The 23,564-nt window shown below is 46.2% G+C and overlaps 1 protein-coding gene and 1 long non-coding RNA gene across 5 annotated transcripts; one reads left to right on the forward strand and one right to left on the reverse strand.

Annotated features, from left to right (window-relative positions):
* Nucleotides 1-13: 13 nt before the first annotated feature.
* Nucleotides 14-16,201, forward strand: LOC142472611 (uncharacterized). 4 transcript variants are annotated; one of them, XR_012789785.1, is made up of 5 exons: nt 14-136; nt 12,149-12,750; nt 12,957-13,047; nt 14,400-14,689; nt 15,372-16,201. It is a non-coding gene; the product is annotated as an uncharacterized LOC142472611 (long non-coding RNA). The 4 variants fall into 4 exon arrangements; XR_012789783.1 differs by lacking the exon at nt 15,372-16,201 and having other exon boundaries at nt 14,400-14,917; XR_012789784.1 differs by lacking the exons at nt 12,957-13,047; nt 15,372-16,201 and having other exon boundaries at nt 12,149-12,956; nt 14,400-14,917.
* On the reverse strand, nt 262-16,045 carry FBXW10B (F-box and WD repeat domain containing 10B). The gene is made up of 13 exons (XM_075579677.1): nt 15,357-16,045; nt 14,431-14,631; nt 12,682-12,809; nt 11,635-11,757; nt 10,965-11,074; nt 10,100-10,303; nt 8,205-8,326; nt 7,215-7,363; nt 6,519-6,661; nt 5,387-5,545; nt 3,551-3,837; nt 3,102-3,302; nt 262-1,637 (listed from the first exon to the last, which is right to left on the reverse strand). The coding sequence occupies exons 1-13, from the start codon at nt 15,871-15,873 to the stop codon at nt 763-765; spliced, it is 3,219 nt and encodes a 1,072-aa protein (XP_075435792.1). The 5' UTR covers nt 15,874-16,045; the 3' UTR covers nt 262-762.
* Nucleotides 16,202-23,564: the final 7,363 nt, after the last annotated feature.

Here is a 23,564-nt window from a genome sequence, read left to right on the forward strand (position 1 = left end):
CGCTTCAAAGAGGAGTTCCGGTGCCCACTCCGGAAGTGAGGTCACCCTTCGTGTGTGAGGCCAGTGTGGGCGGGGATTGTGATGTCACCGGCTGCTGTGTGATGCAGTACCAGTGACGTCAAAGGACATGCCACAGGTGAGAGGAAATCACGTATAAATAATAATAAAAATAATAGTAATAATAATAACAGTATTTATTTATATATTTTTATTTTTTTTGTTAAATTATTTATATATAAACTATAAAATGTATTATAAACACGGTTTTTATACAGATCTATTTCACAGGGAAATAAAAAAGCTTCAGGGGGTGACACGCCAATGTCACCATCATTGAATTCTTGGTTGGGCGTTATTACCTAATACACACAGCCCGTGTAAGCTCAGAAACCCTTATTAATACAGATGGGCGCAGTTGGATCCACAGCGGGTCGGCCGGTTGCGTTGGTCCAGCGATTCGCGTTTGGCGGATTTTATTATTATTATTACCAATACACTCCGAGAATTCCGCAACCCCTGGGCGGATTTTGCTGAATCCACGGATTGGAGTCTACAACTCCCGTCAACGGGTTGTATCCAATGGCGGATTCAAAAACTGACCACATCCGTCCGCGGATTTTACACCCGCGAAACGGATTTTGGGGAGGAAAATTCGAGAAAATCCGATTCGGGCGGATAAGCCCATCACTACTTATTAACCCCTTCGCTGCCAGAGGGGCGACAACGCGCGTCACACAACTCTAGCGTCCTTTAAAGAGCGAGTCAGACGAATGCGTCGGGTCCGAGCTCCGGCGCGGATATTTTTCCTTCCTTGGTGAAATCATCAATGTTTCTCCCCTGGATTTTGGTCAGCCAGGCCTTCTTGCTCTCTTTGTTCTTGCCGGCTTGCACGTTCTCCTCCACCCGCACGCGCTGAAACATCGTCTCGGCCTCGTATTCCTTCAGCTGCTTCACTGTGAGAAGCTGAAAGCCACAGCCCTCTCTGTAAGGGTTTGCGGCTACAACTTGCTCAGCCTTTTCTCTCTTGGGGCAGGGCTCTCTCCCAGTTTGCCCCATGACCATACGCAGAGGTTGAACAGCCTCACAACTTGTAAAATGTCCTATCTGCTTGAAGCTAGCGCCTGCCGCAGAAGATGACCTCCTCCACCCCACGCTACCTCTGTTCTTCTCCTTGTAGCTGCAACACGACTGCGACCGCACTACGGTTGGGGGAGGTATGGAGGACCGAACTTCTGGCCCGTGTAGGGACTCTTTCAGTTTGAGTCCCAGCTTTCTAACTTCAAATGGCGTCGCAACATTCTTCATACCTACGGGCGTGCCAGAGGACTTTATCTGCTGTAAATGAGTGAAAGGATCAACTTTGTGATGCTCCTGTGATTTGGAACGTGGAACCATTCCCTTGTGTTCTTGATGGGACGCCGGAGGTCCCCAGGCGTCCCGAATCCCGGCATTGTGCGCCAGGTTGGAGCTGAGCGTGTCCGATTTCTGGGAGTTCTGCATGGCGCTGAGCTTTAGAAGGATTTGGTTGGGGCTCATTGGATTATGAGGTCCACGTTTTCTCATGCGTTGCAGTGTTGCCTCCTCGCTCACGGAAAGCCCAGATCTGGGTACAGGGGAAGCATACCCTGATTCTGCATCTGGAATCACAGCACATAGATGGCTTTATGATTGGCAGGTCCAATAACGCAGAAGAACACGCGCGTGCACCGACATATTTTTACTAATACAAATGAACAAAACTCACTTTTTCCTTGCTTTTCATTTTTAATAAAAATATATATCAAATGTAAGTTAATTAATAAATATGTTACTAGTGTGGTTTATGAGTTTAATACTGCGTTTTAATATTTTTTTTACAGAGATTCCTATTTGGACTGACCAATTGTTTTATTTCTGTAGCGCCACCGTTTACGCAGCGCTTTCCAAACTGACAATACAAGGGATATAATAATAATAATAATATAAAGTACAAACAATGGGGAGAGGCGCGATAGATAAATGACACGATGAAGCGAAGGCAGACACCCTGCCTCGAAGAGCCACCCCAGTCTTTTGGAACGTTGCACACGTGAGAAATATAACACCCCTGTTATTCCTTAATAAGCTTCTATATTTCAATTTATTTTCACAGTCACATTATTATTATTGGACTGAAAGAAGACGTTTGGTCCTTTGCTGTCAGAGGAATGGGCCATATCACAAAGGAGTTAAAGTCAATATTTTGGTCTTCTGCACATTCCTGTTAAATTGATTAAGGCAGGAGGAAAATAACCCTCTTTATCCAGAATGGTTCCGTATGTTTAATTACTGTATATTGAGGTTTGATCATGTAATTACTGGAATATATACTATAAGGACTTGGGCTCTTCTCCCTGAGTTCATTGCCTCTACCAAGATGGCTGACATTTGCGGTCATGTTGCCCTCAGCCAAGATGGCCGAAGTGGCTTCATTCTGCCCCCAACCAGGATGGAGGATGCAATCGGCTGCACCTGTTCCTGGCCTTTAAATAGCAGCCATTCACTCCTAGTGCCCAAACAAGGTGTCTGATCCTTTTGTTCCTGGACCCCATCTGGTTTCCTGCTACACTGTGCCTCCGCTGAACCCTTGCCTGGACTCGGACTCTGTTTTCCGATCTCCTGCCCTGACCTTGGAACCGTGACCCCGACTACGCTGCTGTACCTCGGCCTGTGACCCAGATATTCTCCTCGATCAGATCCACATTTATTGCAGCAGGGATTGTTGTTTTTGGTTCTCTTTATATGCACTTTTGAGGTTGCATACAGTGTATTATCCCATCAACATACACATTTTTAGAGCACCGGATACTATGGGGTTCACTCCCCTTATACTATAGACAGTTGCCATATCCAGCCTCAGCCCTGCAGGTCGGCCCTAGTTAGAGACAAGCACCGTCACATATACATTGTTCCAGATTTTGAGTCTCCTAATGACCACCTAAGGCGCTCCTCTTCAGTCACGCAGAAGGTGAAACATTACCACTTCATAGTGAGCGCCGCAGAAAGTTACTTGACACAATTTTACACCTCTCCATTTCTAGGCACTTCGCTTAGTTGAAGAATGAAGATTTCCGTTGTCTCACCAGAATCAGCCTGGGCCTTTAGCTCTGGCGCTGAGCTCGCTCTGCTGAATGGCGCGGGACTGCATTGTCCGGCTGTCCTAGGTCTGCTGGCTGACGGGAGCTTCTTGTGGAACTCAGGTTGCAGATCAATGTACGCAAAGCTTCTGCGGAAACTCCGTAAATCGGACCATGTTGCTGGTTTCAGGGACTCCACATGTAGATCTGTCGAGATAATGTTGAGTAGCAACAATTCTATATGCTTGTATAGCGATCACAGTCTACACAGCACTGTACTGTATGTATTGCACTGCAATGCATTCCTATCATAAGTCTGCAATCTAATGTTTGGTGCTTAAAGTACCTTCTAGTAGTATCAATGGGTTATGATTTCGGGCTGTGCATGCTTATGTGTTCTATGGTTATTGATGCTTGTTTCCGCTTAGTATCTGTATTGATGGACAATGAAATACCTTGGGCTCTTTTCATGCTCCTTGCAGACAAACTCCTAGCATGATGGGACAGCCGGCTCTTGCCCTCTAGATGTTCCTCAGGCTGCTGGTAAATCTTCCTGTTGCTGGACCCCACGCGTTTCATCCTCTGGGCTCGCACGTACCTGTACGGCTGAGCCCTGATGGGGGCCGACTTATACTTGTCTCTCTCTTTGAAAACGTCCACCCGTTCAGACGCCTGGGTGTAATCCCACGAAACGTCCTCAAACTGGAAGACCAGGACGCTGGTTAATGCGTTGATCACCATTCTAGGAGAAAGGGGACAGAAACAAGGTCACTTTTAACTGCTGTATTTGCGGCGTTTATGCAGCAGACAGAAGTGCAAGGGAATGTACAAAATGCACAGGAAGCCAAAAGTGACCCATCCACTGGGTGCTCATTTGCATGTCACTACCCAGAATCCTTGCCTACGACTTCACCACTGTATGATTCATGTTATTTTCAAGATTGGTTTGCGGACATGCAAAGCGCTACATGCCCAGGGCCCCAGCTATGTGAGAGGGCTTCTTGTTCCCTACACTGCCATTCGCTCACTTCCACCTGCAGGTGAAGGACCCCTAACAGTTCCCAGAATCCCCGTGACTTGCTTTGGCGCCCGAGCTTTTAGCCGCGCTGCTCCCACTCTATGGAACATTCTGTCTTGTACAATGTGAGAGAAGCCTCTCTGGGGATCTATAATAAGAGGCTCAGCACCTACCTGTTTACCCAGGCAATTCATTAATGAACCACATTATGGGGCCTATGCAGAGAGCAGCGCTATTTCGAAATTCGCCATTTTTTGGAAAAAATCGCGCAGAAAGCAGCAGAAAATGGCGAGTTCCGAAAAACGCGCCAATTTTTCTTTTCTATTTGTAAAACTCGCCTCGCGGCTGGCGAGAACCTCAATCTCGCCAGTTTTAAAAATATCCGTATGCAGAGAGGCGCGAACGGCATCTAGCGGCTGTTCGCGCCAATAAAATGGCGCGATTGTCTCCGTTTTGCCTCGCCAAAAAAAACTGCCGCTCGCGGCCATTGCAAAGGGAAAAAAAAAGGCGCGAATTTGTTTTAACACATTTCTGAAGCGCGCATCTCGCCAATTTAAACTCGCCACACGCATCCATGTTAAACATAGCAGAATTCGCACTTTTCTGCATATGGAGATTAAAACTCTCCAAAAAAGCTACTTTTTAATAAATTCGCCAATTTTAAAATTCGCTGCTCTCTGCATAGGCCCCAATGTCCGGTATGTGATAGCCACAGCACCGTCCCATCCTGTATTGTATCTTTCCTTGTGTTTGATCTCATTTATAACCCTCAATCTTTTCTTCTTTTCCCCCTTTTTTTAACTGTGAAACGCTGTGGTGTCCCATTGGGAGAAAAGAGCTATATAAATAAAATTATTATTATATATATAAAGTTGTTATTATTATTATTAATGAGGGATATTAAGAGACTCGTGGGAAAACATGCATATACCCTTGTGGGGTTTTATCGTCAGTATCTCCCATGAATGTTTACCATGTACCATGTACCATGTACCATGTACCATGTACCAACAACTACAGCTTCTAAGTCTCAGCTATATCTCAGCTTCAGCACAGGTGGCTCAGTCAAATTGATTGATTGAGCCACCTGTGCTGAAGCATGGACTGATTGAGCCACCTGTGCTGAATCTGGGATATCCTGAAAACCTGACCTGTTGGGGGAGGTGTTGAGCCCCCCTGTTCTAACACTAGGCCCTCAATGTGCCTTCTGCAAAGTATAACGCAACAGAGTATATTGTGTGTTAAATTCCCATCACTTACAGTCGCAGCCTACCTGTTGTCTGTAATACATAACGACACCACCGGGTCAGCCCGGCTGTTGGCTCTCATCAGTCTGAGGCAGTCTCCGTTGAGAAAGTTGAACACCCGGATTTTGCCGTCTGCACACCCTGTGATGACTCTGAGATAGAGGAACTCCAAGCACAACACCGGCCTGGAAACGGAAATCACGTTCAATCGCTTACGAAGACTGCACAGTCATCTTTACAATGAAACATTTCCATCGCACTCCAGCGGGACCACACGCGTATGCGCCCAGGATCTCGCTCTACAAACATCTAGGGTACAAGCATTCCTTTCGCTCAAAGAAGCCGTCCAAGCTGCCATCCCCGTCCCCCCCTTTAATACGCGCATCAATACAATCCACACAATTAGTAATTAGCTAAGTTGCCGATCGATCCATTCACCTGTGATCGATCTGCGAAGTTTCGGCTCAGGGGTTCACTAAATGGCTGTCAGTGCAGCAGAAGAGGACCAAAGAAGCAAAGTTCCGTGGGGGAAGATCATATGACCAGGCAGTCACTAGATACAATTAGTTGGTGCACTGCTAGAGAGAGGGCAGGGCTCAAAAAGGGGTGTGCCAGAGCCTGTTTCAGAAGAGGAAGGGGATGTGACTTTGTAAATGGTTGCTATAGAAACAAAATATGCTTGTTGCATTATAATACATTCAAAATGTCAATCAGAGTTGTTGTTGGTTTTTTTAAATGCTACAAGTATTTTTTTTTTATTTTTAAAAAAACACACACACACATACAGTATTGTTTGGTCTGCATCTTTAAAGTTGACTTTGCTGTGTTATGCACTCGTCTATGTGTCCTGTCCTGTATTGTAGCATGTCATGCGTGATATCTCTTGTAAAGAGCAGTGTGCATTCAGGAATATAGAAATAATAACAGCGTTATCCTTTGGAATGATGGACATTGGGAAGAAGAGGTACACTGCGACTGGTATAACATGTCTACTAGAAAAGCAAAAGGGAACATTACCATGTAGGGTCACGAGACGCTGGTACTGGCTATTTTGAGGACAAACCCCCAATAGGTCTCCCCTGCCCTCACCTCTTTATTGATATGACGCAGTAGAGATAAACATTTACAGACGCAGTCTCATTCTTAGAACAAACCTACTTTGGATGCCTGAAGGTCATTAAGGGTTTCTTCAGCGTTCCCATCATGCTCCAGGCAATGGCGTACCCATCGGCACTTCCCGACACCAGGTGCCACTGGTCAAAGGAAAGGCATTTTATCGGGCCGCTGTGTCCTGATAATGTCTGATCGAGACAAACCACAAACTATTAATGGCGTTCTCTTCCCTGACATGATTCCCCCTAAAGCAGGGGTGGCCAACTCCAGTCCTCAAGGGGACAACAACTGAGCCACCTGCTGAAGCAGGGATATCCAGAACACCTGACCTGTTGGTGGCCCCCGAGGACTGGAGTTGGCCACCCCGGCACTAAAGTGTTGGGTTGTGTCAAACAGTTTGTATTACAAACAGATTTATTTAACCAGTGGCAGGTCTCCTGGTATTATGGGAGTTGGGAGAGGGATTACGGGAGTGGGATTACGGGAGAGGGATTACGGAAGTGGGATTACGGGAGACTCTTTTGCCTGCACCATGCAGAATAAAGTGTTTTGTATACAACCGTCTGTAAGAAATGCAGCTATCGTGTGTCATGTATAGTGTCGCTTTACCTACTTACCCACCTATCTCCAAATGCTATAACCGAATGAACTGGCCATTTAAAAAAATAATAATATTCAGTCTAAAAAATAGCACATTGCCCAAATTTCCACATACTACGGACTTGGTGTTTATTCCTGTACCTTGAGTAACGAGGCAGATTCCACGTGCCATACTTTAACCAATCCTTTCTCGCATCCGCTGACCACACGCTGCCCCTTCATTTTAACCGACAGGATGACATCTGCGTGCTTAAACGTTCGCAGGCATTTCCCCGTCGTTATATTCCACACTGTCAGGAAAAGGAAATAAAAGCTGTATAACCGCCATCTTAAACGTTTTGGTTCATCGCGTTCCCAGCTCATTGTGACCCCGGGGCACTGCATCTTATCTACATAGAATGTGATAACAGATAAGAACCACAAGGCCCAAGCAGTCTGCACCTTCTCCCATCTGCTGTAAGACCGCACACCCTACCTGATCCCTGGGGCTTTCTTTCACATGTAGGATGTGGCCGTATGCCTGTCCCAAGCATGTTTGAGTTCCCTTACTGAATTAGCTCCTACCCCTTCTGCTGGGAAGCAGTTCCACGAATCTACCACCTCTGCCTGTGAAGAAGGACTTCCTATTTCCCAAAGCCCGCTACTCTCCAACCTCCTGTTCTAGGACTTCTCTCTCTCTCTCTCTGAAATATGGCCTTTTAAAAAGAAAACCTTTTACATATGGAAAAGTTTCTATCGTATCCCCTTCTCCCTCCTCTCCTCCAAGCTGCACAAGGTCCCTTAGTCTTTCCTGATTTCAATCCTAAAGGGTTACTAACATGGCTGTTGTATGCTGGGCCCCAAAAATTACATTTTACATTTGCGCCTATTATTCATTGTACTTCGTCATTTCTTTGAACACTGCTGCCACCACGTCAATTCTCTAATAAAACAGTATAAACTATATCACTTTTATTGCAGAGGGTAGCTGTTTTTCCCATGTTACACTGTGAGCGCTCATTTGCAGGCCATTACCCAGAATCCATGGCTGCAGAGGTGTGTATGTGCCCACAAGAAGTATTGTTATTTGCTGGACCCATGTTATCACAAACCCTGACTTTAATAAAGAATGCTGACCACTTGCATGCTGACCTTTCACCTTAAAGTCTTTGGCCCCCGATACCAACATATCCCCGTGTACATCCACGCACGTGATCGTCTTCATGTGGCCGTGAAAGATTTTCATGCATGTCCCTGTGTGCAGGTTCCACTGCCTGCAAAATGGGAAGTTACAACAAAGCGCCGTGAGACGTCCGGCGGCCGGAGGAGGCAGCGATGTCGAAGGGCAAAACCGACGCAGTTAAAGTTCCCAAGGACGTTTTATCACTGAAATGATGTTGTCGTTTAGCACAATATTTGTGTTGAGACGTATTAATCTTAGATTACAGATATGGAAAGTTGATTTGCGGAGCAGTAGGAAAGTGACAGGAGGACTTGCTTGACACACGCAATGGTCAAGGCAAGCGCTAACCCCGGGGTGGGCAAAATTCAAACAAGCGTAGGAGCCAGGCCGGATTTTTAGGAGCCAGAGTTTGGCCCCCGTCGGCTATGTGTGTCAGTGTGTGACATCCACACACACCCACACTGACACGCTCAAAGGCGCACACATGGACAGATGGGCATACACACACTGACAGCGACAATCTCTCCAGCCACCAGTTATGTGAACGGCGCTGTGCAGATATGGAAGGCTCCTTCTTTTGTGCCTCGCTCCCTCCCTGTCCCCCTCTCGTGCCTCGCTCCCGCGCCGTCCCCCTCTCGTGCCTCGCTCCCGCGCCGTCCCCCTCTAGTGCTTCGCTCCCTCTCTGTCCCCCTCTCGTGCCTCGCTCCCTCCCCGTCTCCCTCTCATGCCTCGCTCCCTCCCCATCCCCCTCTCTTGCCTCGCTCCCTCCCCGTCCCCCTCTCGTGCCTCGCTCCCGCGCCGTCCCCCTCTCATGCCTCACTCCCTCCCTGTCCTCCTCTCGTGCCTCGCTCCCTCCCTGTCCCCCTCTCGTGCCTCGCTCCCTCCCTGTCCCCCTCTCGTGCCTCGCTCCCTCCGTCCCCCTCTCGTGCCTCGCTCCCTCCCCGTCCCCCTCTCGTGCCTCGCTCCCGCGCCGTCCCCCTCTCGTGCCTCGCTCCCGTACTGTCCCCCTCTCGTGCCTCGCTCCCGCGCCGTCCCCCTTTCGTGCCTCGCTCCCTCCCTGTCCCCCTCTCGTGCCTCGCTCCCTCCCTGTCCCCCTCTCGTGCCTCGCTCCCGTGCTGTCCCCCTCTCGTGCCTCGCTCCCTCCCTGTCCCCCTCTCGTGCCTCGACGCACAGAGAGGTATGAGAGGGGGACAGCGGGGGTGCAACTCGGGCGCCAGATGCGATATTTTAGGCGCCCGGGATTTTTCCATCCTTGCACTAATATGTACATTTTCTTGTTATTTTCCACCAGCCATTGGCGTGATCACCGGCGGTGCTGATGACCAAAGCTGTTACATTAACACGAAATGACTCACAAAATAGCGCATTAAATAATGCACGCATTATCTCCTTAACCATTGTTTTCAACGGCACTGCTGTTAGAGGACGCGCCAGCGCAAAGCATTTGCCTTAACCGGCGCGGTAACATCTGCTACATCTCTATGTATTAATCTTGTTTCTTACAGTTGGCGCAGATTTCTCAGGTGCGGAGGGTAACCTCGCCGAAACCTGGCGGATTAATTTGACACAAAGAGAGAGGGAAACTGTACCAGTGATAGGCACAGCTCTTGATACAATACATCTCATTATAATGTAGATCTGACGCCTTCATTAACTCCTCCTATAACCTCACCCCAAAACGCTCATGGTGCAGGCGGGCCAATTTGGGCCAAAGAAGTAGGGCAAAGCATTTTGATACATCGATACACTGTCACACAGCCTTAAAATGATGGACATTGCACCAGTTTTGGGGTGATGCTCCAGTTTTCGACACCCGATACATGTCCCTCTTTTTAGAGGTCACACATTGGTTGTTTAGGTTTACCTGATGCTGAGGTCAAAACCCCCACTGACCACGAAGCCTCGGTCCTCACAGAGATGCACTGCTCGGACGCTCCCAGCGTGACCATGGATAAGGGGTGACACTTCCTTCATCTCCACCGTGTCAAGTAATCTCACTTTGCGGTCCACAGAACCAACTGCTACAAACCGTCCCCCTCCGAAGTGGATCACCCTATTCGGATCTCCGCTGGGATAGATAATCAGGTACACACACACAAACACAAAGATTTTATAGCGAGCAAAAAGACTACCACAATATATAGAAAAATGTATGACCATGAATACACAAGGGAGAGATTGGACCAACAGGAAACGGTTTGAAGTGGCTATAGTGCATGCACAGCAATGGAAATCTCACTGGTCACTTCGTGTGTACGGTCAGCTTCACTGGATCAGGAATCTCGGATACCTGCCTGACTACCAGTAAGAAGCTTTTGTATATTTACAACCGGAAGAGGCAGGACCCCAAGAGAGGGCCCAACGCCAATGATATTCCTGGGGCTTTGTATCGGAACCTGGCTTGGTGCAGAACTGTTTTGGAGACCTTCACTAGATCTTTATACTTAGCCACTCGCATACAATTATTATCGTTTATTTGTAAAGCAACGACATATACCGCAGCACGGTACAATGGGGGGGTACAGAGATTGGATAATTACATAAACAGAGATAAATACACATACAATTTGCGGCGTACATACAGAGTTATGTACAAATAAGGGCAAACGGATACAAAGGGGTAATGAGACTTGTATTATACGCTTCTGCTTCTAATTGTACTTATAAATATATAAGTAATACAGTAGGTGGCATTGTTGATGAAAAGATTACGTTGAAATACTACTCACTGCCCTGTAAGAATGAGAACATTGTATGATCCGCAGAAGAGATTTCTTTCTTCCAGGAGCACCGTCTCTGTTTCAATATCGGCATACACTCCTTCCAAACCGTCCCCAGGCTAGAGGCGCAAAACAGGGCCCGTTAGGTATCTCATATCTTACAGCAATGGGAACGCCTGTCATTTGCAAGGAGGGGTCGTTTATTTGAGCAACGGTATTGTGATTTTGTCTTGATGGCGTATTCTTTATACCTATATACCTATATCATTATTACCTATGATAAAGTATGGGCATGTATGGGATATAAAAGAGGTACAAAGAGCTTATAAAAGATTTTCCAATATCTATTCAAATAAATGCTGTTCTGCGCAGCTCAACCTACCTTTACTGCCTGCGCAGCTCAACCTACCTTTACTGCCTGCGCAGCTCAACCTACCTTTACTGCCTGCGCAGCTCAACCTACCTTTACTGCCTGCGCAGCTCAACCTACCTTTACTGCCTGCGCAGCTCAACCTACCTTTACTGCCTGCGCAGCTCAACCTACCTTTACTGCCTGCGCAGCTCAACCTACCTTTACTGCCTGCGCAGCTCAACCTACCTTTACTGCCTGCGCAGCTCAACCTACCTTTACTGCCTGCGCAGCTCAACCTACCTTTACTGCCTGCGCAGCTCAACCTACCTTTACTGTCTGATATAGTTTTTTCTCCCACTGTGGGATAATATTTCCATCTTCTCCCACTGTGGGAACTTGAATTTGCTGAATTTTGGCGTAGGAAGCGCTCACTCCTTTGTAGGACGTGCCCTGTGTGGGAAACAGTGATGTACAACGGCAGGTAAACAGTTTTGTGAAGCGACATAATAAACATGGCTGCAACATAACCAGGCCGAGCCTGTCATTATTTGTATGTGTTTATGTGGGTACCGGGTAACGAGGGGAGGGGAGCTCCCTCACAGCCTCCCTGGTCATGCATGGGATGCTGCCTGTCATGGCGAGAGCAGCATGCATGGGATGCTGCCTGTCATGGCGAGAGCAGCATGCATGGGATGCTGCCTGTCATGGCGAGAGCAGCATGCAGGGGGCGCTGCCTGTCATGGCGAGACCATCTTGCTCTTCATTTCTTAAGAAAGGTTTTTCAGAATATATATATATTGTTTTTTCCCAACTGAACGTCTGATTGTTATTTGATTAATAGGATTCCTGGAACTCAGAAAGTTTAATGAGATGCCTGCTGCCTGCACCTTAACGAGTAAGGCTTTCAGAAGTGACATCTTCTCTAGAAACAATATCCTTCAGATTACTACCCTGTACACCTCCTGCCATGGTTATATATCCATATTATCCAAATACCCATGAAGAAGACACACCAGGTTTAAAAAAAAAAACTCATGTCTTTGAACATGTTTATTGTAGGTCCGTTAAAGATATCACAACATGGCCAACATCTAAATGAGAAGAGTCGGTGGCACTGTGCTGTTAACAGCGATGCTCCTTGAATAGAAACATTTATTCTGGACTTTTGTCATATACTGTAGCAGCTCATGGCACAAAAGAATGTCTTTAACTGGTAATCTAAATACTTGTTAGAACACGTGTTCCACCAGAATGACTACCAGCCTCACCCGTGTAATGAAAGCCACCGACCAGAGTCAGTGTCCGTGAATGAATTAACCGCTCAGATGGGATGAACCCCCGTAAGCCTAAACTTCTATACTGAGAGCCGAGTACCTGAAGGATCATTGCTTCATCCTGGACCAGTCTTTCGGCATCGAGATCCTTCTGGATGTCCTCCGCCAGGTAACTCCAGTGCCGAGAAACAAACGAGCAACTTACGAGAGATTTTTTATTTAAAAGCCCTATGGAGGGGGAAACGTGGAAAGATTGCCGGGATTATTGTGCAGGTTACAATACAAGAGAAAGAAGACACACTTGAGGCAAATTCCAGATCAGAGTTATGACATTAACCAATTAGGATGCTATAGATCTTGTGTCTCTACATGCAGGTACACCCATGTGAATGTGAAGTCTATTAAGAGATCTCTTCCCCTTGGAGAGAGGTGGAGATAACCTTCGCTGTTACTACAAGCATGGGAAGTATGAATATCATTTTTCTTGCGTTTCATTTTTTAGATTATTTTTCACCGTATTTATTAGGGCACTTCTGTTTTGTAACCAGTTGTAACTGCACAGTAGCTCATACACACTGTAGCACGTGCAGTGCTGTTTAATTTGAACCCTTTAGGCACAGCATACATGTCACGCATTCCCACGCTGTTGGCTATAGCGCTGTTTCGTTTGCCCTTCTCTCTATGCCATGGAAGAAATATAAAACGCAGTATTAAATAGATAGGGCGACCATACGTCCCGGTGTAGCCGGGACAATCCCGGTTTTTAGGCGTTTTTCCCCAACTGTTTGGGGCCACTGTCCCGGTTTTTATCGGCGCCGGATGCACATGTGTGAAGTGAATTATGGTCTCCCTAAAAATAGGTAGTCCAGGGGCTGCTGATAGGGTTACCTTGACAAGGTTGCAAGATTGAAATGTTTTGGCCAAAGGATTTAACTAAATGACCCATACTCATGAGAAAAAACAGATCTTAGTGAACTAAATCATTTGTCATATTGGATGTAGTACTGGGGTTTCTTTGTCTATTCTTAAATACAAGCGTCCAAGTTGTTCTGGATACGCTAAATCTGTTACCCTCTTTACAACTCTCAAAACAACTGTTTCAACTTGTTAGGGATACCTTATCTAAGTTGATGTGGCAACTTATCGGTCTGATAAAGCGAATTCTCCAAAAACGAAAGAACCGACACTGCAGGGGTCCTATGAAAAAAGATGTTCTTTATTCCACATGAATCAACGTTTCGCTCACTAGCACTGACCTCTGTCAAGACAAGACAACAGTCAGTGTTAGTGACCGCCACGTCGATTCACCTGGAATAAAGAACATATTTTTCGCAGGACCCCTGGAGTGTCGGTTCTTGCTCGGTTTTTGGGGAATTTGGCGTTATCCTATTACTCGCCCGATCGGGGGTGGATTTCAGGGGATCCGAGACACTTGCGTGTGATCATGAACGCGCACTTATTCCCCTACAGAAACTCATTGGTTTGTACATGTTGAGACATATTGGATAATAGTCGATACTTCCCATATTTGTTAGTAAAAAAATAACTTGACTTAAGATTTTGTGTGGAATTCATCCAGATAAAGCATATTTTTGCTTCTACCTCTAGAGTATGGAAGAATTCCTAATTTTGTGGTCGTTACATCACAGATGACATATTTGAAAGTGGATTTGAGAGGGTTTAACCCAGAATCCAATTTCTAAACACGTCGCTGTATTAGGCATGAAGCTCAAACTTACTCAGACAGAGAAACCTAACATCCTATCCTGATTTGGAATTTCTTTGTATGCAACGATTTAAACTCAAGTATTCTTTCAGATTTACGTGATGATTCGTGGGCCAGGCATACCGAGAATCCGTTTGGACAGATGGACTGGCAAGCAGCGGACGAAGTCCTTATACTTGCTGACACCTGATGCTGCCTTAAAAGATGTGGGGACCACCACGAGAGATGGATCATCTGAGATCAGAGGCTGGCTGGACGCGTTGGGTTCCTTCATTCCATCTAGTTTCTTGATTCCAAGGTTTTCTTGTTGTGATCTGTGAGCTGCTGAAGAAGCAAAAATTACACTGGAAGTTGGCGGCTATTGTGGTTATCGGTCAACTGTGTAAGTGTCCGGGGGTCCTGCAATGTGATCGTGGACCCCCCGAAACAAGGAAGTTAAAGTATCATTCCCAATCTTGGATAGCCATTTTGCCAATGTCTTTATGCCTACGTTGCCACTTAACTGAAAGTTTCCAATATATACTGCTGCTTCTTCAAATACAGGGGCTCAGCATTTATCACCTGTATTCATATAAACCAAGAGTGACCAACTGCAGTCCTCAAGAGCAACCATGTCAGGGTTTCAGGATATCCCTGCTTCAGCACAGGTGGCTCAATCAGTGGCTCAGTCTTTGACAGAGCCACTGATTGAGCCACCTGTGCTGAAGCAGGGATATCCTGAAAACCTGACATATTGGTGGTGGCCCTTGAGGACTGGAGTTGGCTACCCCTGAGCAAAACCTCTAGTCCCTAGAGGGGCCTACAATTGAAAAGCAATGTGTGCAAGGCCTCTGTGACAGGGAAAACGTTGTACCTTTGCTGATGCTACTGGTGGAATATCAAATACACAAATAGGCAAAGCAAGGGCTGAATATAAAAGGAAACCATCTGCAAACGGTTATTCTTTTTGATTCCTCTTTAGTATTATCCCCCCTGTCCTACACACTTTAACCATTCAATTTGCCGACTGAGATGGGAACGCATAACATAGAACAGCATAAAGTCCTTACCTTCTTCTTTGGCAGAACAAGACCACATCTCTCGGACGAGGAGAACTCGAGTCAGGTTAGCAGCATTGTGCAGTAAGTGTGAGTTGCACAACTGCAGCAGCAGCAGGGCGTAATTAGCTTTGGTCCAGTAGGATCTGCACTTAAACCATTCCCAAGTCTCCGCCATAAACTGCTGCAGCAGATGCCTGCTCAGAGCTCGGTCTGAGCTGGAGGTGCTGAGGTCCCCCGCCAAGCTGGGGTTTGCCCGGGATCTGCTGTAGGTGAAGTCCTTGCCTAGAGTTGGATGTAGGACATTCTCTATGTACGACAGCAGGCCGACGTCGCCCACTCTCCTGATGATCCCGAACAGGAACTTCCTTTGAGAGGATTCTCCGGCTCTCACAAACCATTCCTTGGTGACGGCCGCCTTGGTGGTCAGAACGCACGTCTCACAAGTCTGGCAAAGAGTCACCACGGAAGTTTGACTCTCGCACCGGAGATCAGGAGCACGTTGGAGGTTGAACACCAAAACTTCCATGGTTGCTCCTTCCCAATGAATGTCCCTCTTGTTCGAAAGTTCGCTGTATGTTCAAATGAATACTACAAGTATCTTTCTTCTTCTCGAAGTACAAGCTGGCTCATTTTGCTCAGGGAATCAGCGTCTCCGGCTCACTCACTGTCCCAGATTCATGGCAAGAGCCGGTGTTTGTAGAAATCAGTCTCTATTGTTGTGGACTCCTAGGAGACACATTGCGTACCACAATTACTCTACAACATGCACCCCAGCTAATCAGGTGCTATAAGTATTCTAATAGATGGGCAGTTTGACAATACACAGGGGGACATTAATAAAATTAAACAAGACTTTTCTGGCAAACTATACATGTTTTTTTTTTTAACACATTGAATCCTATGTACTATGTAAGATTTTATTTCACTTTTTTGTGACTCAATTTTAGTGCTGAAAAGTAATACACACATTATAAAAAGCATGCCCTGTATATATATACAGTATATATATATATATCATATATATATAGAGAGAGATAGATAGTATGCCCCATAATTTGTTGTTTAGAATTGTATTTGATGCATCCCTCATGTTGATTACCTGATTGATACAATTTAAGGTAAAAACAGAATGAGGTGCATTTGTTTATATATAATTAGCATGAGTGAATATCAATTATTAGTGTCATATTATTTACACTAGTCACAATACATTCTGTTACCCTATATAATTAAACATCGGCGCTGCGTCAAGATCATGTTTGGGGGTTGATAACATCGCCCCTTCATTCTGCGTTAACATTTGAAAAGTCTTTTTTGTGTTTACGTCAGGTTGAACTTGGCGTACGATTTTGACTCACTTTGATATTTGGGGTGCGCAGAAATATAACCCCGGTATCTGCACGCCGGGCGCGGTCCATTCCTGCGTCGCTGCCTTTGAATTGCTCTGCTGAGCATCTATGTACCGAGCTCAAATTTCTCCATCTGCCGCCAACATTTTTAGGTGCAGATGGACAAAGTTTAGCATGGTACGTAGTCCAGGAGCGGCCAACTCCAGTCAAGGGCCACCAGGTCAGGTTTTACGGATATCCCTGCTTCAGCACAGGAGGCTCAATCGGTGGCTCAGTCAGAATGATTGTGCTGAAGCAGGGATATCCCTAATACCTGGCCTGTTGGTGGCCCTTGAGGACTGGAGTTGGCCGCTCCTGACAGACACTCACAAGCACAATTTAAATTAAGTTTAACATACTTTCACAAGTGACTAAAGTACCTAATGCGACAGGGAGCTATCAAATTAAGAGCTTCTTGGCTTGTGCACGGGGTACTTAGTTTGTGCTCGGGGTACTTAGCTTGTGCACGGGGTACTTAGTTTGTGCACGGGGCACTTAGCTTGTGCACGGGGCACTTAGCTTGTGCACGGGGCACTTAGCTTGTACATGGGGTACTTAGCTTGTGCACGGGGCACTTAGCTTGTGCACGGGGCACTTAGCTTGTACATGGGGTACTTAGCTTGTGCACGGGGTACTTAGTTTGTGCACGGCATGGGGTACTTAGTTTGTGCACGGCACGGGGTACTTCGCTTGTGCACGGGGCACTTAGTTTGTGCACGGGGCACTTAGCTTGTGCACGGGGTACTTCGCTTGTGCACGGGGCACTTAGTTTGTGCACGGGGTACTTCGCTTGTGCACGGGGCACTTAGTTTGTACATGGGGTACTTAGCTTGTGCACGGGGTACTTAGCTTGTGCATGGGGTAATTAGCTTGTGCACGGGGTACTTAGCTTGTGCACGGGGTACTTAGCTTGTGCACGGGGTACTTAGCTTGTGCACGGGGTACTTAGCTTCTGCACGGGGTACTTCGCTTGTGCACGGGGTACTTAGTTTGTGCACGGGGTACTTTGCTTGTGCACGGGGTACTTTGCTTGTGCACGGGGTACTTTGCTTGTGCACGGGGTACTTTACTTGTGCACGGGGTACTTTACTTATGCACGGGGTACTTCGCTTGTGCACGGGGTACTTCGCTTGTGCACGGGGTACTTTGCTTGTGCACGGGGTACTTCGCTTGTGTACGGGGTACTTTGCTTGTGTACGGGGTACTTTGCTTGTGCACGGGGTACTTTGCTTGTGCACGGGGTACTTTGCTTGTGCACGGGGTACTTCGCTTGTGCATGGGGTACTTCGCTTGTGCACGGGGTACTTCGCTTGTGCACGGGGTACTCTTCTAGCAACAATCCAAGTAACTCTTAACTTCTCAGTGCTAGATGAGGTTATAATGAATTGCCAGTTGACCCAGCAGGAAGGGGTGAATCAGTGCACATACAGAAGCACCCCTTGCTAAGTGCTGTAATAACTGCTATGGGTTTTGTTTTACATGACACCGTGCGTGCGGGGTTATAGTGAGGTAACTGTGGCTTCTCACCTTACTCCATGTGCATCCACACACTTTTTCCATTGCCCGGAAACTTCTGCACTGCATTTGTTTAATCGAGATAGTCTCTCAACAGCTCTAAAGATCGTGCAAATTAGCCCATTAGGCAGTAATCCTTTTATTTGTAGAGATACTGCCTGTGCAAGGGGCAATGAAAGAAATATGTGTTTCTTCTGAGAAAGTTCACTTTAGGTCACGAACAAAAATCAACTTTTCTTGTCTTCTGCACATATTTTTCTTATATTTTCTAGCTCAAGATACAGATTAACAAAGCAATGGTAATTCCTGCACGAAGCTTGCACTAAAACAAACAAACAAACAAACAAACAAACAGGTTTTCTAGTAAAACCTTGCCTTGCTTTTCCAATGCTATTCATACATTGTACTTGGTACATTCCGCATTACGCAAGATATGCTACTAGCTGCGTAGTTACATACTAGCTAGGTACATACAGTATTACATAGATACATAGTTACATACAGTATTTCATAGTTACATACAGCATTACATAGATACATACAGTGTTACATAGTAACATACCTTAATACATAGTTACATACAGTATTACATAGTTACATAGCTACATGTTACATAGTTACATAGTAGATGAGGTTGAAAAAAGACATACATCCATCAACTTTAACCTATGCTAAATGTAGACGACAGATACTTGTCCAATATCCGTACTTACAGTATATTGATCCAGAGGAAGGCAAACAGAAAACCAGTGACACATTATCCAATGCTGTCTCATAAGGGGAAAATGAATTCCTTCCTGACTCCAAGAATTGGCAATCAGATTACTCCCTGGATCAACATCCTTCCCATGTTTACTGATTTGGTATATCCCTGTGTACCTGCCATCACAGCCTCCATGGGTAACGAACCCCCCATTGTACCTGCCCTTACTGTAAAGTCCATCTTTCATGGACTGATACCTTTGTTTATATTTAAACGACACTAGATGGCGCTCTAATACTCTAAATAAGTGCAAATAAACATAAAATCATATACAATGTATTAATATGGTGCAAAGTGTCAAATAAAATAAATCACGTTCAATAAGAAAGGTAAAAACACTCAAACCCTTGGAAGGACTGTTCCATGGTCCAAAACGAAAATAGGCATAGAAGAACCAGGGGAGCGATGAACCTTAAAGAAAATAAAGACTACATCGTGCAATATTGTCTAAACAAAGCACAATGTGTAGAAAGCTCCCAAGTGAACGCTTACAATATATTGGAAATAAATATGCAGATATACAACTAAAGTGGAAGATGGTCACAAGCTGGAGCAGGTAGGAGGTATCACAATCTCAAAAGAGAGAAACACAAAGCCAAAGTATAAATGGTAACAAATGATTTATCCGAAAAAGTAAAAATTGGAGGCTTACAGGATCCAAAAGGAATAACAGCATTGGATGTGAGGTGAAGATGGTGACTGAGTAGCAATCTCGAAGTCACATCATGCCGCCGCGTCGAGTCCTGACGAAGCCGTCACTAAGAACGGCGAAACGCGTTGAGCGTGACCCTCAGCCTATGATCGAGAGGGAGAGAGATTGCTGTAAATCCCGTGACGTCACAATCCAGCCGGTCGGAACAACGGAAGTGACGTATCGGCCCCCGGCAAGGACACAGAACGGAGGCTTACAGCGGCGACGGCGGCGTGATGTGACTTCGAGATCGCTACTCAGTCACCATCTTCACCTCACATCCAATGCTGTTATTCCTTTTGGATCCTGTAAGCCTCCAATTTTTACTTTTTCGGATAAATCATTTGTTACCATTTATACTTTGGCTTTGTGTTTCTCTCTTTTGAGATTGTGATACCTCCTACCTGCTCCAGCTTGTGACCATCTTCCACTTTAGTTGGATATCTGCATATTTATTTCCAATATATTGTGAGCGTTCACTTGGGAGCTTTCTACACATTTTGCTTTGTTTAGACAATATTGCACTATGTAGTCTTTATTTTCTTTAAGGTTCATCGCTCCCCTGGTTCTTCTATGCCTACCTTTGTTTATTTTGGCAATAATCTTGCAGATTAGATTTTTGTGACTCCCAGGGGACATTGTTCTTTTGTTTGTTTTATAGTTGGTTACTCCACCCCTCGGACACACACTTCAGCAAGCAGTGCAGTGGCCCTTTGCACACTTTTCCTAACAGCGCAGGCAATCATTATTTTTGTCCTAACATAACCTGCAGGCGCTGGATACACTTTGACACACTCTAACGCGCGGGTCATTCATCAGTCAGAGAACACAGGGGTGGATCCGGCAACAGGACAAACTGCAGGGCTGGAAAACCAATGGATACTGTAGCAAGACAGTGCAAAGAGGTGCTCCTGCTGTAATGTTACACACAGCTCGTGTGCTGCAGTGTATGCAAAGAGGTACTCCTGCTGTAATGTTACACACAGCTCGTGCGCTGCAGTATATGCAAAGAGGTGCTCCTGCTGTAATGTTACACACAGCTCGTGCACTGCAGTGTATGCAAAGAGGTGCTCCTGCTGTAATGTTACACACAGCTCGTGCACTGCAGTGTATGCAAAGAGGTGCTCCTGCTGTAATGTTACACACAGCTCGTGCACTGCAGTGTATGCAAAGAGGTGCTCCTGCTATAATGTTAAACACAGCTCGTGCACGGCAGTGTATGCAAAGAGGTGCTCCTGCTGTAATGTTACACACAGCTCGTGCGCTGCAGTGTATGCAAAGAGGTGCTCCTGCTGTAATGTTACACATAGCTCGTGCGCTGCAGTGTATGCAAAGAGGTGCTCCTGCTGTAATGTTACACACAGCTCGTGCGCTGCAGTGTATGCAAAGAGGTGCTCCTGCTGTAATGTTACACACAGCTCGTGCGCTGCAGTGTATGCAAAGAGGTGCTCCTGCTGTAATGTTACACACAGCTCGTGCGCTGCAGTGTACGCAAAGAGGTGCTCCTGCTGTAATGTTACACACAGCTCGTGCGCTGCAGTGTATGCAAAGAGGTGCTCCTGCTGTAATGTTACACACAGCTCGTGCGCTGCAGTGTATGCAGAGAGGTGCTCCTGCTGTAATGTTACACACAGCTCGTGCACTGCAGTGTATGCAAAGAGGTGTTCCTGCTGCAATGTTACACACAGCTCGTGCACTGCAGTGTATGCAAAGAGGTGTTCCTGCTGTAATGTTACACACAGCTCGTGCGCTGCAGTGTATGCAAAGAGGTGCTCCTGCTATAATGTTACACACAGCTCGTGCGCTGCAGTGTATGCAAAGAGGTGTTCCTGCTGTAATGTTACACACAGCTCGTGCATGGCAGTGTATGCAAAGAGGTGCTCCTGCTGTAATGTTACACACAGCTCGTGCGCTGCAGTGTATGCAAAGAGGTGCTCCTGCTGAAATGTTACACACAGCTCGTGCGCTGCAGTGTATGCAAAGAGGTGCTCCTGCTGTAATGTTACATACAGCTCGTGCGCTGCAGTGTATGCAAAGAGGTGTTCCTGCTGTAATGTTACACACAGCTCGTGCACGGCAGTGTATGCAAAGAGGTGCTCCTGCTGTAATGTTACATACAGCTCGTGCGCTGCAGTGTATGCAAAGAGGTGCTCCTGCTGTAATGTTACACACAGCTCGTGCGCTGCAGTGTATGCAAAGAGGTGCTCCTGCTATAATGTTACATACAGCTCGTGCGCTGCAGTGTATGCAGAGAGGTGCTCCTGCTGTAATGTTACACACAGCTCGTGCGCTGCAGTGTATGCAAAGAGGTGCTCCTGCTATAATGTTACATACAGCTCGTGCGCTGCAGTGTAGGAATATGTGAGAAAGGGGATTCTTTGAAAGTGTAGTGGATGCATGTAACTGCCGCATAGCAGAGGTAGCAGGTCAAATGCAACAAAGTGCTTAAAAATACCGTTAATAGGGGCAAAAAGCATGCGATCAGACAGGGTTTAAACCAGGGGCGGCCAACTCCAGGGCCACCAACAGGTCAGATTTCAGGATAACCCTGCTTCAGCACAGGTGGCTCAATCAGTCCCTGCTTCAGCAGAGGGGGCTCAATCAGTGACTCAGTCTTTGACTGAGCCACTGATTAAGGGATATCCCTGCTTCAGCACAGATGGCTCAATCAGTGGCTCAGTCTTCGACTGAGCCACCTGTGCTGAAGCAGGGATATCCCTAAAAGCTGACCTGTGGCCCTTGAGGACTGGAGTTGGCCGCCCCTGGTTTAAAGTTTGCGAGTATACAGGGGAAATGAGCGACTAGATCCTTACCCGCATTCAATTTCCTATCTATGCTACAATCCTTCGGGTGTGCAAGCAAAAGGAAATACTCAACCAGGCGGTTTTACGTGTTTTATTTCTTTAAAAAAACAACTTTTACAAAAGCTAGATATAAAAAGAGGGGAAATAAAATGATATACGTCATTATTATGAAAAACAACAAACAAATCAACGTTTAGGCCTATATCTACTAAATAGTCTTCTGTCATAACGCACCTTCTGCCACTGGAACGCATGTTGCAGCCCACACTGGGCAATGGACTGAAAGGTGTCTTATGAAATAACACCATTTAGTAGATATGGGCCGTAACCCCTTCAGGGTGGGAGCGGTTTGCAGATCAGTGCCCTGTGCTGAGGCGGGGGGCACGGGAGGAAATAATTGCACCTGCCCCAATATTCTCGTTACCGTGTTAATGCAGTATGAAAAATACAACGTTTTAAAGCAGTTTGGGATAAGTTCGGATCATTTCTATGTACAGTACCACTGTGGGCTGGGTGACAAAGTCAGCATGGAAGCAATAACTGGAGTATTCCTCTAATTAAGCAGTTCCCCTAATTAATTTGTTTAAATTGACTCCGAAAATGCGGGCGCCATGGTTAAAGTGGTATGTTGTTTTGGTTTGGGGGTTATTGTATATTTCAACGACGTAAGAAGACAAACGCTCATGTCTGAATAGTCTGGTTCTTTTAGGGCCATGGAGATTTATCTGGTTAGGTACAAAAATGCTTAGTTACTCCGGCTTTCATAAAGAACGCTAGTTTAAAAAAAAAGTCTGATGTAGACCACATCACACCATCCAACATAAGGGTAGGGTATAGGGTTACCAGGTGTGCAGTATTGAACCGGACTGTCCTGTATTTGAACACTCTGTCCAGTAAAAAATGAGAGGTAATAGTGGACATGTATGTGTATACCGGTATTACCTCTCTGGGCGTGTATGTGTATACCGGTATTACCTCTCTGGGCGTGTATGTGTATACCGGTATTACCTCTCTGGGCGTGTATGTGTATACAGGTATTACCTCTCTGGGCGTGTA

The sequence above is a fragment of the Ascaphus truei genome, chromosome 22 (assembly GCF_040206685.1).
Source record: "Ascaphus truei isolate aAscTru1 chromosome 22, aAscTru1.hap1, whole genome shotgun sequence".
Classification (NCBI taxonomy): domain Eukaryota; kingdom Metazoa; phylum Chordata; class Amphibia; order Anura; family Ascaphidae; genus Ascaphus; species Ascaphus truei.

Excerpts from the sequence above, each read along its gene's own strand:
- FBXW10B (XM_075579677.1), bottom strand. The coding sequence starts at position 15,873 with ATGGAAGTTTTGGTGTTCAACCTCCAACGTGCTCCTGATCTCCGGTGC. Across the intron at positions 14,632-15,356 it reads TTGTTCTGCCAAAGAAGAAG|CAGCTCACAGATCACAACAA; the intron begins GTAAGGACTTTA and ends TTGCTTCTTCAG. Across the intron at positions 7,364-8,204 it reads CAAAGACTTTAAGGTGAAAG|TGTGGAATATAACGACGGGG; the intron begins GTCAGCATGCAA and ends TTTTCCTGACAG.